This window comes from Xenopus laevis, chromosome 3L, assembly GCF_017654675.1.
Source record: "Xenopus laevis strain J_2021 chromosome 3L, Xenopus_laevis_v10.1, whole genome shotgun sequence".
NCBI classification, from domain to species: Eukaryota; Metazoa; Chordata; class Amphibia; order Anura; family Pipidae; genus Xenopus; species Xenopus laevis.
The window spans coordinates 77,456,893-77,474,020 of NC_054375.1; the positions used below are offsets into that span (position 1 = coordinate 77,456,893).

A 17,128-nucleotide genomic window follows, 5' to 3' on the forward strand; every position below is an offset into this window, starting at 1 on the left:
TATTGGATACAATTAAAAAAATGGTGTGACTTGTTCTGATTGGCTACCACCCCTATAAAAAGCATGTAAAGGGATGTAACCATTAGTCTATGAGTGAGTGCCCCACAAGGCACGAAAAGCATTAGGCTATGTATGTCTTTTTTTTTCTAGTATTGGTACCCTCAGACTGGGGTTTATGCAGGGAGACCATATGCTATTATTTTCTTTGATTTGATTTGGCACAAATTTATTTATGGAACAAACTTTTATGCACAAAATTTACTCCATTTATTTGAGCCTGCTTTAAGTTCACATTTTCAGACATATTTGTTTTGCTCCATGAAAAGGACTTTATTTCTGTTTGGCTGAATACACATAAGACAAAAGCATACACCAGCTTGGACTTTACCTGTTGTCATCATCTCCTATCTATGCTGCTGTTGATACTACAATAAGTAAATAGATATTTTATGCATGGGATCCATTATCCAGATATCAGTTACCCGGTAAGCTCCAAAAAAAGGCTGTCCCACATAGATTCTGAGCAAATAATTCTAATTTTAAATGAAAAATATTTCCTTTTTCTCTGTAATAATAAAACAGTACATTGTACTTGATGGTAACTAAGCTGCATACATTCATATTGGCTGCAACTGGTGTTAACTTAATGTTTAATCAGTTATTAATCAATTATAAGTAGCCTTCAATATTGGGATTTTTATGTTCAGTCTTGATATTTAATGTTTTCAGTTCTTTTGTTCTCCATCAATACTCTTTTCCTCTTATTAATATATATTGTTATATATATCAACAATATAGACTGGATGTGATAACAGCTTCTGGTGTTTTTGTTATTGTACTGTACATTATGTCCAATTAGGGTCTGCAGGTCAGTAACCAAATGGAGAATCTTAAATGTAATTGGTATTAAATGAAATCGATAAATATTCTGTTTTATGCACATCCATGGTGCTTATAGTCAAATAAAATAAACTGTGAAAAACTTTCTTAAAAGCTTTTGATGGTATTTTATAATGCTGTTAGTTTTCAGAATTTTTCAAAAATTTAGATTGAAAACAAAAAGTGTAATTAGACATAAATCTTCAGAAAACACTGAATTATGGATCTCTCTAATCAAAAGTCACAAATAATTATGTGAAAATAATACTGTATATGTTTTGCTTACCTGTGCATTTCTTAAAATGATTGTTTCTTTTACCATGTGATCCCAACTTACATCCAAAATTTTCCTCCCAAAATTCTGCAAACCACACATTTCTACGGTTATTAGCTAAGGACCGACTACGAAAATATCTATCAAATCCTGTGTTGTTAAAAAGAAAAAAAAAAAACTATTAGTATTGGACATTAAACTAGGCAAGAAAGTTATTTAGTCGTTTTCAAATGACTTTGTTTTGTCATACAAGTCATACAGATGTTAATGAGGTCTTGCTGCCAATCTTGACAATATTCCTAGATTCCTAGTTTTTGCACTGTGTATATTATGTGGAATAGACATTAATGGAAAGGGATACACCCTTACTGATGGAACTGGAGAAAGTGTTATAATTTACAATTTACACAGTGTAGATTAACTGGGTGAAAGAAGACTTGTTAACTTCATAAATACACTAAACCAATCCCTAATAAATCAGACTGCACTAGTAAATAAAGGTATGTAAACTTTATGTCAGTAGAACAAAGTAGGAATATCTTGTAAATGTTACCATCTATTGATGCTCTCTTTGGTAATATTGTTACGGCTCCTTCAGCTATTTCTTCTTGCTGGTACACTGGTGAAATCTTAGAACCCCAGCTGTCTGAACCAATCCAAAGAAAATGGCCAGTTTGATTGTTTCTTTTGGCTGCTTCCAGAATTCGTCTGCATTGCAATAAAAGAGAAACAGAATTGATTCCAGTTGTGAGAGATTACTCTGATATAGTAAATTGCCAAGAAGAGAAAATAAGTTAATTCCAGAAAGTAACTTACACCTCTCTGGGTCTAGAGTTCATGTTAATTTGTTTCATTCTAGCTCTAATACGCTTTATGTCATCTATCATTCTCATCTCATGTATCTCATTTAATCTCATGCCTTAATCCATAGGATCTTGTAAAGTTACAGCAAGAAAGATTGAAGGTCCCAGTGGAAGACAAGAAAAGCTTTTTGTTTAAATGCAGCTGAGATTTTCTACACCTCAATTCTCACATGCAATTCTGAAGCACGGTAATATAAATGTGCTAAGAACAAGAGAGTGTGCTATAATTGTGCCTAGCTGTGATAATGACATATAAACAAGAAACAAAAGCAGGGGCATAGAGAGAAACCTATTACCTTATGTCATCTTCATTTGCAAAAATGATTATTGCACGTGCATTAGGGGTTTCCAACAGGCGTTTAATGATTTTATCAAATTCTCCTAGTTTGGGCTCCCGGGGGATTTTCAATGACTGTGCAATGCAAACACCACCTGTAAAGACATGATATTGTTCAGCCACACTTTAAAGGATTAGTGATTTATACACTCAAGACAAGTTTGGATTATAAAAACAGCTGAAAAATCCATTTCTGTTATGTTCCAGACATAAATCTGTTCATAGAACAAGTGAAAATATAGAAAATATAGAAATATTTTTACTTTGTTTATTGGTAGGGTTTTTTTTTCTTTTGGAGCAAATGTCATGTAGAAAATCTAGTTTAATAACACTAAGGGGCACATTTACTTAGCTCGAGTGAAGGATTAGAATGAAAAATACTTCGAATTTCAAGTATTTTTTTGGCTACTTCGACTATCGACTACAACTTTGAATCGAACGATTCGAACTAAAAATCGTTTGACTATTCGACCATTCCATAGTCAAAGTACTGTCTCTTTAAAAAACTTCGACCACCTACTTCGCCACCTAAAACCTACCGAGCACCAATGTTAGCCTATGGGGAAGGTCCCCAAAGGCTTTGCTCGCAATTTCTGATCGAAGAAAAATCGGTCGATCGTTGGATTAAAATCCTTTGAATCATTCGATGGAACGATTTTTCCTTCAATCGTTCGATCAAACGAATTGCGGTAAATCCTTCGACTTCGATATTTGAAGTCGAAGGATTTAACTTCGACCCTTAGTAAATGTGCCCCCAATAGTTTATGGAATAACCCATGTAGTTATGCTCACTTTAGACAACAGACCGGGATATAAATGGTTGTTTGCCGTACATTCCAATTGTTTGTAACAGAGGCTTGGAAATTGCACAGGCCTTGGTTTACTTTTTAAATTGTTAATGAAAGAAGTCTTTTAAAGGTTGATGCAGAAGAACCAACATTGCATATGCTGTGCCCAAAGTAAATGCATTGCATTACAACAGGTGGTGGGTCTGGGTAAAAGTCGATACATGGATCTTTCCTCACAAAGACAAGTTGCAGGTATCATTTTCATACACCATGCACAACAATCATGGTTGTATGAAGATGTGTTAAAACTACATCCTCCTAGAGAAAAACAAAAACTGAAAAGTGCAATCAAACAATTCAAATAACAGGGTTTTTTATTTACATGATATCTGCTTCTTGCTAGACGAATGTTACTTTTAACCTAAATGAAATCAAACACATTTTTAAAGAAAATAGTCCATATTATTCTACATCCTATGGGGCAGATTTACTTATGGTCGAATATCAAGGGTTAACTAATATTGAATATCGAAGTCGAAGGATTTAGCGCAATTCGTTCGATCGAACGATTTGAAGGGTTTTAATCCATCGATCGAACTATTTTTCTTCGACCTAAAAAAGCTAGCAAAGCCTATGGGGACCTTCCCCATAGGCTAACATTGACTTCGGTAGGTTTTAGGTGGCGAACTAGGGGGTCAAAGTTTTTTTTTTTTTTAAAGAGACAGTACTTCGACTATGGAATGGTCGAATAGTCGAACGATTTTTAGTTCGAATCGTTCGATTCGAAGTCGAAGTCGAAGGTCGAAGTAGCCAAAAAAAAAACATTTGAAATTCTAAGATTTTTTTATTCTATTCCTTCACTCGAGCTAAGAAAATGGGCCCGTATATGTTTGGTGGTCTTGTGTCAATGAATGTTGCAAATAGTACATTTATATTATTTTTATATTTATTATATAAAATGATGCTTGTAATCGATTCATTATTTTTTTTCAATGTTTGGAAAGAATTAAATGATACATCTTCCATCCCTACAAATATCAATATAAGTTTATTGGGGTTTAGAAATTTATGAGGCAAGACCAGTTTTCATGCAGACCTTTATGCAACAGTATATTTGTACATTAGGGACAGTAGTGTAAGACTTGAGCCCAGGCCCTAGTACCCTTTTTAAAGGGGAACTGTCATGAAAAACAAAATGTAACATGAGCTTCTTCCTTGGAAATAAGAGATGTAATAATTAAGTGTGCTTTTTGTCTACATTTAAGGAAACAAATTGACTCTGCCACAAGGCTGAGAGAGATAGTGATGAGTACCTTGATTATTAGCGAAGTTATTATATAAATATATTCATATTTGATTTTAATGCTTATATGACATTTCCTTTTTTATGATAATCCCCCTTTAATATATCCAAGTTTATTAGTTTAACATTTAAATTGTCAGTTAGTACTGAAAGTACAGTGAAATGAGTACAATCTGCATGACTGACTTTATTTACATGATGTCTTAGAAGCTAATAAAGAGTTATGAAAAATGACATTAAAGAATTAATATTTACTTAGAAGTTATTTAAGCCATTTTCAATTAGCTTGGATTAAACTAATGTACCCAATTAAACAGTTAGCATGCTCATTTTACTAAAGATACTGACGAGAAGATATAATCTTAAAAAAATGCATGTCATTGCACCAAGCAACTCAACAGCATGTGACCTTCTAATGACCAGTAGATGCTACCTGTCGTTTGGTCGCTATCACTTAATAGACCTGGTGCTTACTTTGTGAACTTTATTGTATTAATATAAAGACCATAAAGAACTTGCAGACATGGTGGACTTGGTAAATGCTTTTTAATTGCAATTTTTAAATGTCTTTAATAGGAACGAGTGATCTTTTTCACCTGATATAGTTTTGCTGCACGATTCACATTTTTGCCAGTTGTGTAAAATGGTCACAAATCCACCATTTGTTTTGTCTTTGCAGTAAAAAAAAACCTGACATCATTATTTTACACCTCTTTTCTTTAACATCAACAAATAACAATGGCGTCCACCCAGCCCTCTCCTTGTCCATGTGCTGTGTTTAGAAGAAATTGGCATACTATTTTTTATATGAAGAACAGTTGAAGCATAGAGGAAAAGAGCTTCTCTAACAAGGAAGGGCAAAGTATATGTTATTGCAGAGCTAAAATGCCTTAACTACAATGTAATTTTGCCTTTCCATTGACTAATGATTTTGGCATATTTTTAGGGGCCAATTTCACTCATCACTAGTCTTTAAATTAAATGTAACATATAAAGTATTTCACAGTATTCAAATAAAGCTAAAAATTTGTTTACATAAAGAACATATGCAAACTTTAATTAACCGTGATAAAATGTAAACTTGGCTTTGTCTTGTAACAAGCATAACATAAACATCCCCTCATATGAAACAGCCATGCAGAAAGCTGAAGGTTGATATGACCTGTGTGACAGAGCAATTCAACTCAATCTGTAATAGATATGTGCTATCAGTGATTCTTACTACTGTACCTCTGGAACCACCTGTGCGTAGTAACACTGTGATACGATACTACAAGTGAAATTTATGTAGGCTTCTTGTCTTACAGCATTTAAGTGGACACTATCATCAGACAAATAATTTTGAGGTCTGACAACAGCATGACTATTTTCTATACAGTATATAAATAGATTGTGGTTATGGAAAAAAAAAATTGAACTTTGATAAGTTACTTTTGTACTTTCATGATATATTGTATTTCCTATTATTCATATTCTTCCTGTCTTTCAAAAAAATAAAATCTTTCATCTTTAAAGTCTGTATAGAAGATCATTCTGTAACAGCGATTAGAGATCTATCTACTAAATAAAGTTTACTGGTCCACTGTCAACCAGACAGCTTACATATCTTGGAATAACCACACATTTTCTTAATATAGTGATTCACTCTGTCCTATATTATTGATCTGTTTAGTAAACTGAAACAGATCAGAACATGTTTCTGCTTTGGCTATGGATATTCTCCTCCTACAAATCTATACAGATCCCCTCCTCCTAATGTCAACACAGGATTAACCTTCCCATTCACACAGACACACAAACAAGACCAGTAAAACACTAGCTTTACACATGAGAAGATGGTAAAAACCAAAAGTGATGATGATGAAAAGTAACAGCAAAAAAAAGGGCTAAGAACATAGAAAACTTACAATACAGATCATACAAAAGAAAGAACATAAAAGATGGAAAAGGTGGTAATTAAAACAAAGATATAAGAAAATACATATCATACAAAAGAAAGAACATAAAAGATGGAAAAGGGGGTAATTAAAACAAAGATATAAGAAAATACAGAAAGAACGAATGGGTAGTAGCGGAAAACATAGCAATGGCTGACAGAATTAAAAGTTAAGAAGAGAAAAACTAATTTAATAAAGCAAGCACAAGTGCAAATTGGCAGACAAAGACATTATTTTCAAATGTACTTGCAAAAATACATGCGCCTACCAACTTGCATCAAGCACCAATTTTCTGGTTCATCCTACTCTGATTAATTATTTGCAATTGGGATTATGGATGCTAGGTAACCATGGAACAACCATCAACCCCACAGTAATTCTAACATTCTTCTAGCAGGTTATATTCATGGACACAAATGACTATCACCAAGGTAACAAGGCACTAATGCTGTATATGATGTCATGCACAATGGCACACTGGATTTGATGCTAAGCTCTGAAACTGCTGAAAATGGTGTGTAATTTATAAAATGCAGATACATTTATTGGTGGGTAAGGGCTGTTGTTGGGTAAATACATTTGGTTGCCACAATTTTCTCTTTTCAGAAGAATTTTTAGTTTTCAAAATCTACCACTTAGAGCCCATTAGAACCAATTATTATTCATAAAGACAGAGGATGCAACTTCAGCTGAGCATTGGTCATCTTGCATATGTTTGGATTTCTTTCCAAACCCCAAGTTTGGAAGTATTAAGTCTTAAATTACAGTAAGTATTAAGTCTTAATTAAAATGTTTCCATTAAAAGGAGAATCATATTCTGTTTCGATACCTACATTATCTCCTGTGGAGAGAGCATGGCTTGACCTGCCTATTACTGCTAAGGAGGTAGAAATGGCCATTCAGAAACTCCCTTCTAAAAAAAACCCTGGACTGTATAAGCTCCCCCCCTGGACTGATACATATCACTAGCACAAATAATAGTCTCTCGCCTCCTAGAGACTTTTCAAGTGGCCTGGGACTCTCAATTTCTGCTGCCATATTTTGCTGATGCTCTCATAGGGGTCATCCTAAATGGGGGCTGTGATCCAACTCTTTGTAGCTTACATTGACCAATATCCCTCATAAATACCAATGCTAAAATATGGAAGACCTAATACACCCAGGCCAATCCGACTTCATGCCTGGGAGGCAACTGACTTTAATCTCTGTCATCTCTTCACTAATCTACAACTCTCAAACACAAACAAAGGTTCCAGAGTAGTGGCCTCACTCAATTCCGAGAAGGTGTTTGACTCGGTAGAGTGGGACTACCTCTGAGAAGTACTTCATAGGTTTGGCCAACAAATTCATTCAGTGGGTCAAAATAATGTACAGGTCCCTGGTTGCCAAGGTTAGGGTCAAGAACTTTAGCCCCCCTCTCTTTCAATTGTCATACTTATATTTATGCATGCTGCTAAACATAAATACTACAGTGTTGCAAAGGTTTATACACCGACAAATCAATATGGAGCAGGCACTCAAGAAGGCAAAACTTCCACCAGGCAAATGTTCAGATGTTCAGATGTGAAAAAGTTTTATTGTGTCAGGCTGCTTGACACAATAAAACTTTCTCACATCTGAACATTTGCCTGGTGGAAGTTTTGCCTTCTTGAGTGCCTGCTCCATATTGATTTGTCGGTTTGTCCGCCCCCTGTGCTGAGGGCTCCGGGGCGGTGCACCTGGGCCACTTCCTTGATGTGGCGAGTAACCATTATACTAACAAGAGACCCTACAATACAGAAGCTTCTTTCAAAGGTTTATACACCCCAATTAAGCCCATTTTAAATAAATGATTACAGGCAACATACCAGCAAAAAAGGTCAGCAGATTAAAGCAAGCCTTTTGATGGTAGCAGACAAAAGACTGGAGCTTTGCACACTGCATAAATTGTAATGCCATGTTCTGTGTCAGGTTTCCCTTTAGTCTTGTCACTAACTGAGAGCTATAAAATTAATCCTAGAAAATGTTTTCTTGTTAGGTGATAAAGGTGATACAATTCTGACAATGTAATCTTAAAAGATACATAAATACAGGGGTCTGAATACAAAAATGCACCAGGTCATATACTGTATGCACATGCTTAAAAAATACATTACAGACCACCTTTTTTTTTTTTTTAAATAAAATGAACATACTGTATGTTTACATTCAAATTATTGAAACTTGGCATAAGCTAACAAAGAATTCAACTATATACATATTTATCACATGGTTCTACAATCAAATCAGTCAAATTTGCCAAGTACATACAATACCAAGGTATAATGATTTATCAGCTTGTTTAAAAAGTAAACTAATTGATAAATAAATCTGAAAATTGTCCAGAGTATCCAAATTTCCGACATGTGTCATTTATGCTTCAAGATTTAACTTGGTCACAGGTCAGACAAGGAGTAAAAATTCCAACACCTCAATGGCATGTCATTGCACACAAGCCTTTCCCTTCTTGGTCACAGCTTCTGTGACTATATTTAAATCCAGCTTTCTTATTTCACCAAATTATGTATTTCTGAATATCAGCTTTGGTTATGGTTTTTTAAATATCCATGAAAATCATACAAATTTTTGCCAGACAATGACCACTCTTCCGTTAATTACTTTTTGCCTTGTATAGTGCTTATACGTTAGTATTGTTTCCCTTGACAAATTGACTTCATTTATTTGTCAACCACGCTTGCCATTTTGAAACCAACTAGTGGAGTTCTTTCAAAAGCTGTAGAAACACTGTTCCATTTTTATAAATATTTTATACAGATATATACTTTTCAAAATGAACTTTTGAAATGAACTGTAGCAGGTTCTACTGGCATTTAGTAATTATACATGCACTCATTTTCAACCTGTAGTTCGAGACAGGTCTGTTTTATTGTGTATGTTTAGAAATCTGCCCATTGGATCATAAAAACTGGAATGACTTCTAGTAAGTAGTATTAGTATATACAGATACATACTGTATAAACAAAATTAAATATAGTTAAACAATATGCAAAGCAATATGTTAGTACAGAAGCCACACAGCTTTCCCATGTAATATCAGATGTATAATCACTTATATATATATACACACACACATATATATATATATATATATATATATATATATATATATATATATATATATATATATATATATATATTTATTTGATGTTATTCTGTGGATGCTTTCATTTACTTTTATATAACAATAGGGAATTAAACAATGAACCACTATACCATTGGAAAAAGGAAACTATATATTAAATCAATGATTCCAATTGTGAGGATTGCATATATACTGTATATATGCAATCCTCAGAAATGGAATCATTTTTCCAATGGCATAGTGGTTCATTGTTTAATGTCCTATTGTTATAGAAAAGTAAATGAAAGCATCCACAGAATAACATCAACCATTTATTATTGTGTGAATAAATGAGTGAATTGGCACCGCAACTATTTTTTGTAAACCAATCCCATGGACACAGGTAAGTTTAAGTGACTGCAGACTGACTTTATAAGTAACTTGATAGGGGATGAAGAATGTTTGTCTGAACAGTGAAATCTCAAATAACTCTAGAGACTTCATTTGCTCCTGAAATCAATAGATGCCTCTCCAGATCCTACTTGGATTACTTAAGAGGCATCACTTGCAGTGTAAATTAAATGACATGCCTAAAAGTTAAAAAACGTACAAGCGTTTTGATCATATAATTTTTTAAAGTTTACTTTTATTAATCATTGGTTACTGATCTTATTTACTTCCAAATGTTCATTGATATTTTTAATGTAGCCTGTATTAAGGTCCATCACAATCTCATGTTAGGTAAAGGCCCAACTGCAACCACAAAAAAAACAATTAGTTGTGTAAGAAAAGCCCCACTTTTATGAGGCAGAAAGAAATTTATATAAAACCTACTGGCAAGTAAAAGAAGAGTATGAACAGACTGGATTGAATTAAAGTTTTCCATTGCACTCATTTATATTCTATAAAATTTTCCCCAGTATGACTATTGCCTTGTCTTGTTTATAAGTTGAACAACAGGTATTCTTTCATTGTTCCCTGAAGTTTATATACTAAATATTCTTTTTTAGAAGGGTAAGTGGGGATGTTCAGGTTTCTAGCAATTAATTGACAGTAGCTATTTTACCATACTGTTTCACTATACAAAGATTTGTAGACTGCAGGCTGGGCTTCCTATAGAGGACCAAAGCAGTGCCTTGAGATTTTGATGCAAATACAAGTTGTTTTTACAAATTAAATCTTTTATGTTCTAATAATATATTTGGAACATGATATACAAATCAGATAAGAGATGTATTCAAATACCATCAGTAGTATTCATATATTCCTGACTGTCAGAAAGAAATTTTAACAAACTGGCACATTTTCTGCCTTGACAAATGTACCAATTCATCCAAATTAATTGAGCAGTCAAATGCAATTCATTCCTATGGGATGTTATAGTGCAGTAGTAACATGGCTCTATAACACCCAAACCAAAAGCTGATGTTAAAAAAAGATCATTGAGTTACAATGAAATCTTACAGGAGAGTCTTCAATTTAATGAAATAGCACAGATATGGAGGTATCGGTATTTAACGTTAAAATTCTGTTAAAAAAAGCATCTCCATCATTGAAACATCTGCCCCAAAGGAATACCTGCTAATTGCTGTTAAGTTTGCAGTACCGCTGCTCTATATGAGTACACAGCAGTTTCTTGGATTTTGGCATCAGATCTGAAACATTTGTACAATTTGATTTTCACTTGATTTTATAGAGTCTTTTCCCAACCTGCCTTTTTCAACTTATTTTATTGAACTAAGATAAAATTGTGTATGGTAGTTTGGTTGAACTTGATTTTATAAAAAGATTAAATAAATTAGAGTTTTAGTAAATAACCCCCTTATCGTAGTCCTTACTGCCTCTGAGTTTTACATTTAGCTTCCATGCCACCCCAGTGGGAGTCTCTGAATTCATTTTATAGAAATAGCTAAACAGAAGTTTACAAATCAAAATGTTCAGCCTTAGCTATTTAAACAGTTCCAGTATGGCAGTGATATACTGTATATATAGTGAAAGACCAGCTTTTACTAAGCTATGATTTATAGCTTTCCATGACAGTTTACTGGCAGTTGTAGTACTAGCTGTGTTGTCATCGATTGAATCTCACTGGTAAAGGCAAAGGGCAGAGTAACTCACTTTGGAGCAGAGATTAAAGTATTCAAGCTGTTTGGACAAAAAAGCTAAATGGACAGGTTCTTGTGACAATTAAAAGCAATGTTGGATTCAAAGAGAAGGACTACAAGCAAGCTGTAACACCTTACACAACTTTTACTGTCCTTATTAGAATCTACAAATCTCAAATTAACCGAACAGAACACTGCCAAGTCATTGCAAACACAGCATGCTTAGAGAAGTAGAAGTTAGAGAATATTATACTAGATAGGATTCCAATGAAGTCATTGACTCAGTTAAGACTTGACAGGATTGGCACTATAAGGGGAAACAAAAATTAGAATTTCACTATGTAATATTCTTTATTAAACAGTTACTATTATGCTATTTGAAGTTGAACAATTTTAGGACCTTCTTGAAAGTGTATTTAAGCAATAATTTGTATTACAATTACGGAGCACTGCAAATGCGCAATATGGGAAATTGGTCACTCAATGCATGTTTATGTTCACAAAAGCTCTATTAGATTTTCATAAAGGAAAATTTGCCTGTATATATTCTAATGACTTTTATTCAATCTCTCCATTTTTTACACAACTGCAGGCTCTAGAGCCATTAACAGAATCAATTAGCAGAGTTTTTAGTTTAAGACAGTCATACACAGACAGATTTAAAATACCAATCAGACAGAGGCAGCAGTTTCTCTGCTCATGTATGGCCCCTCCTCAATGTCCTCCCTGACAGATATTCGACTCATAATATATCAGATAGGTTTGAAAATTCTATCAGACAGGACCACAGTGGTGTATTGATGCAAACCTTTCCCGATGGGCCTGCACAGGTTTCTTCGATGGTTGACCCAAACTTTTAGATTAGCCCAATGTTTCTTTCTAAAAAAATATGGGCTATTTAAACCAACTGCATCCACCCAAAATGAAAAGCTGAGGCAGATGATACTCAGGTTTTTTTCTGAATCAAATGGAGCAGAGGTGTTTAAAACCATACTTCATTTTACAAACCATTTTTTTTTTTTACTTAGTCAGTTTTTTTTAGAACAATAGGATTTAAGAATGGGTCTTAATTCTACTTCTCTTCCCTTGCCAAATATATTGCCTTATCACACTATTAATTTCTATAAATGTTTTAGGTGGAAGATGAATAGTAAAGGTTTGGAAGAGATAAAGAAAGTTAGGGAGAATAGTAATTTTCACTGTATTAATTCTACACAGCCATGTAAATTGTTTGTTCCTCCATTCCTTCATAATCCTACAAGTTTCGTTAATTAAAGGTTTGTAATTCAGATCATATAATAGCTTGTGTCAGACAAAATCCGAACCCCATGTACTTTATGCTTACTGGTTGCCATTGATATTAGTTGTTTTAATTAGTTTGTTATGTTTATAGACAGGGCCTCTGATTATTCCAGAGGCCCTTTGGTCCATGTTTCACTGTTGGGCAATTGTGGCATCCTTGGAGTTTGAAAGAATTGTAGCCATTCATTGAGATCCATCTCTCTGAGGTCTAGTTCATCAAGGAATGTAGGTAGGTCATCTGGTCCAATGACCACAAAAATGTCCTGTTGTTTTTGGTAACTTGTAGGCTGAATGGGTTGCCCCATATAAAAGAAAGATTGCTGTCTTTAATTACTGTGATTAGAGGTCTCAAAAGTTTCCATTGTTGGAGGGTGGACCACAATAGATCTTGGATTATTAGAATTGAAACATTCTGGAAGATTATAGTATCTTGCTATTTGATTTCTTCTTTTATTAGATATCTGGTCAAGCGGCAAATTACATCTCTGGGCTTGTCTGTTGGCAAGCCTTTAAGTCGTAATGCTCTGTGTATTCTTTCTATCTCAAACCTGTTTTTCCAGGATATGGATAAAATTTTTTACCACTGTGTCTTGGAGACTTGTGCTGTCAACTTGTTCAGGAAGGCCTCTAATGTGCAGGTTACAACGTCTCTCACGATTGTCCAGATCTTCTGGACGTTTTTGTAACGAATAAAGCATTTTATTGTGTGTTACATTTGCCTGTATAAGAGAGTCTGTGGCAATTTACACAGATTTTTGTCTGGTCTCAGTTTCTGACAGGCGCGAATGTAAAGCTGAAATCTCAAGTTTCATATCTGCAACCTCATCATTTTCAAGTAATATAGAGTAAAGGTTCGGGCTATGCGCTTGTCCTTGCACCATCTTAGTTCGATGTGACGAGACCTCCAGGTCTGTGCCGAGAAAGAACTGCTTCAGCGAACATTGTGCTTCACTCACTTTTGGAGTTTTAGGATTCTCTGATGTTGTATCCTTAAGTTTGTTGTGTTTGCCCATGGTGGGAATGAGGGAGAGACACATTTTTGGGTGAGACAAGCCTGGAGACTCTGGATTTCGTGTCCACAATGCTGAGCTGCTGGCCACACCCCACAAACCATGTTCTTAACCAGTTTCAATTCAGCATTATAATAAATATTATGGAAAACAGTGTATAAACCTAAACACAAACTACTGCCACAAGTTTATTATATACTACTTTATTGAAGTTTATTAAAAGTAAAATAGGCTTAAACTTAAAAAGTGATAGAAGCAACAAATCAAAAAATATCACAATATTATGCCAACAGAAGTTATTTTTCAACTTGAAATGACCCCTGTGCTCCTAATCAGTGTTTGAATATTAAATTTGTGGGATTAAAGAATCAGGGTCTGATATTCTTAATGTTACACTGGTAAGGATTATGCTGCTAACAATTTACAGCATTCATTTGCATTTGTAGAAGTACAGTATGCTGCTTTGTTAATATTAGACTATTTATTTATTATACTAGAAACACAATCTGCTTTCTTACAGCACAAACATTTCAGATTCTAGCAGGTTTTCTCTTTCTTGCAGAAACGGGCAATTACCACAATGTTTTAAATAATTTTAATCTGTGCAGTCCAGGCCACTCTATCCATGCCCATTGCTGCTTTAATTAACTGCTAATGACTTCCCTGTCATCTTATGATTTTTTTTCATAACTAGCAAGAGAGGGAGTACAGATTGTTTTCGGTTTAATATACAGTAAACCGAAAAACTGAATTTCTTCTATCCAGTTATTTTGTCTTAAAACCTTTATGGCACTAAAATTTACCACAGTTTAATGATGTGATCTATTATATTTAAGTTTTCATCTAATAATTTAAGTATTTTAAGTATTGCCATTGATATGGATTTAATTAGTACATGGGAAAAAAAACAATTATTAAAAAATTAAGATTTACTAGTTTTAAAATAATATTATAGGAAATTGCAATGCAGTAATTTGGAGCTTTCTGAATTTTATGGTTCCGGATAATGAATCACATACCAGTATATTTAACAAGTTTATAGTAGATGTTATTGTATTATGATAGAAATGTGTCTAACTACTGTATAACACATTCTTGGAACACATGAACAAGCATAGAGAAATAGGAAAACAATTGTATTCCTTATGCTATGTGGTCTCTAGTGCTACCTCCTTAAGTCACTTGTATATAAGCCAACATGCAGTTTGCTTAAGTTTCTAATGATTTCTATATTTTTACAGATTATAGGCAATTATCTTTTGACCCAGAATACAGTATGTACAATATTGTTGCCTGAAAACACATATAGGTTATATGCTTATTGAGGATATGTCAACCATGATCAGATTCGATGTAATCGGGTAAACAGGGTCTAAAAATATTCAAATACAATCACTTAAAACTTAAAATGTGCAATGCAATATTTAAAAAAGTTAGAAGTGATAGAAGTTAAGATATGGTAGATATAAATATTCCGTTTTCATTCAAAATTAAGTTTTGTATTGTTATATTAAAATTGCTGATAATTATGTTTTTTTTATTAATTCAGAGATACACAATTTTACATTAAATGGTAGTGTTTTGGAACATCCAGTAGTGTAGAAGGTTTAGAGGTTATACAAATTACCACAGTGTGGGTCTGCATGATGACTTATCTCAGCACACTGGTGCTGTAACTGCTAACGGTAGCTGGTTTCATTCTATTCCATCAGGGCAAAAAGATAGATAGATTTATATAAAACAAGACAGTTGACATAATGTATTTTATGAAACAGCTGTTTGGAAAGTAAGGTTTTCCCAACTCTTTTTAGAGATGTAATATTAATTATTTATTTTTCATTTATTTAATCAAATCTTGGAACTGAATATGGCAAATAAAAAAAAAAAAGGTTCCAGGTTAGGTGGCTGATTTATAAATGTTGGAATTTTTATTTTTTTGTACTAAAACACAAACTTCAAATTTGAGTTTCATTAGTGACTTGAGGGGGTGCCTGCATGACCTGCATGCTGTTTGGCCCCCCTTCAATTTGCTGGCTAACTTAGAGTTAGAGAGATGTAAAGCAGGAAGTTGTGTTCTGGCTATTAACCATTCATTCCAGCCTTTAAATAATTCGTTTTTGGCAAACTAACTATATTACAAACATTTTTTATCTATTTACCCAGTTTTTATTTTTACACTGAACTGTTCTTTTAAGCACAAAAATAAAATTTAAATAGTTGGCATAGAAAAGTTGCCGAGTTCACATAGAGTGGGGGTTTCCTAGGCAAAATGTAAGCAGTTTTTTCAAATACATTTTTTAAGCGTTTTTTTTCCTGAGAATCAGTAGGGGCATTGAATCATGAGTAGGGTATGAATTTGATGTATTTCAGTTTTTGGGTTAATTTTTTATAAATGAATAATAATATTTTAAAGATTTAAAGATTTTATTAAAAAATGGTTTTGCTTTAACTACATCACAAAAATCAACAGCTGTTCAGGAAAGTGCAACAGTTAGCATCTGCAGCAACCAATTTTAAATAGCAAGTAAATAGTAATTCAAATTGAAAAATGTGTATATATATATATATATATATATATATATATATATATATATATATATATATATATATATATATATATATATATATATATATATATATATATATATAATATATATATATACACACACACATATATATATACATATATATACACACATATATATATACATATATATATATACATACACATTTTTATATATATATTTATATATATATACACACACACACACACACACACACACACACACACACACACACACACACATATAAATAATATTTGAGTTTATATTGAGGTGAGTTTAAACTTCAAATGATTTAACGTTTTAAAATTGTATTTTTGAGGTTCAGTGCAACTAATACTGTTATCCAGATTCCATGCAGTGTCTCTGTTTGTACACTGCCTAGTTCAGTAGCCAATCTTCTGTTTATTGAGTCACAGTACACAGCAGGTCATAAAAGCTTCATACCACTGACAAAAATTTACATTACTTTCTACAGTGCATGTACATGAAGTAAATTATCAGCACAGTGCATTTCCTTTGGCAAAATAGTAAGCTGTGTGAACATAGTGCATGTGCATACCTATACTAAAGTTTAACATCACTGTAGTTCGATAAAATGTGTATTATTTCCTGCAAACATAGTTATACTTAACTGAAAAAAATGTGTAATTGAAACATAGTAGATTT

General features: G+C 33.3%; 1 protein-coding gene across 3 annotated transcripts in view; it reads right to left on the reverse strand.

Moving 5' to 3' along the window:
- Positions 1–17,128, reverse strand: part of grm8.L (glutamate receptor, metabotropic 8 L homeolog) — a 435,368-nt gene that overhangs the window by 138,918 nt on the left and 279,322 nt on the right. For all 3 annotated transcript variants that reach the window (XM_041586418.1, XM_018252589.2, XM_018252590.2), the window contains 3 exons: positions 2,313–2,448; positions 1,707–1,861; positions 1,166–1,303 (listed from right to left, as the gene is read on the reverse strand). In XM_041586418.1, coding sequence (XP_041442352.1) covers positions 1,166–1,303; positions 1,707–1,861; positions 2,313–2,448 — 429 coding nt within the window. The remainder of the gene's footprint in view (positions 1–1,165; positions 1,304–1,706; positions 1,862–2,312; positions 2,449–17,128) is intronic.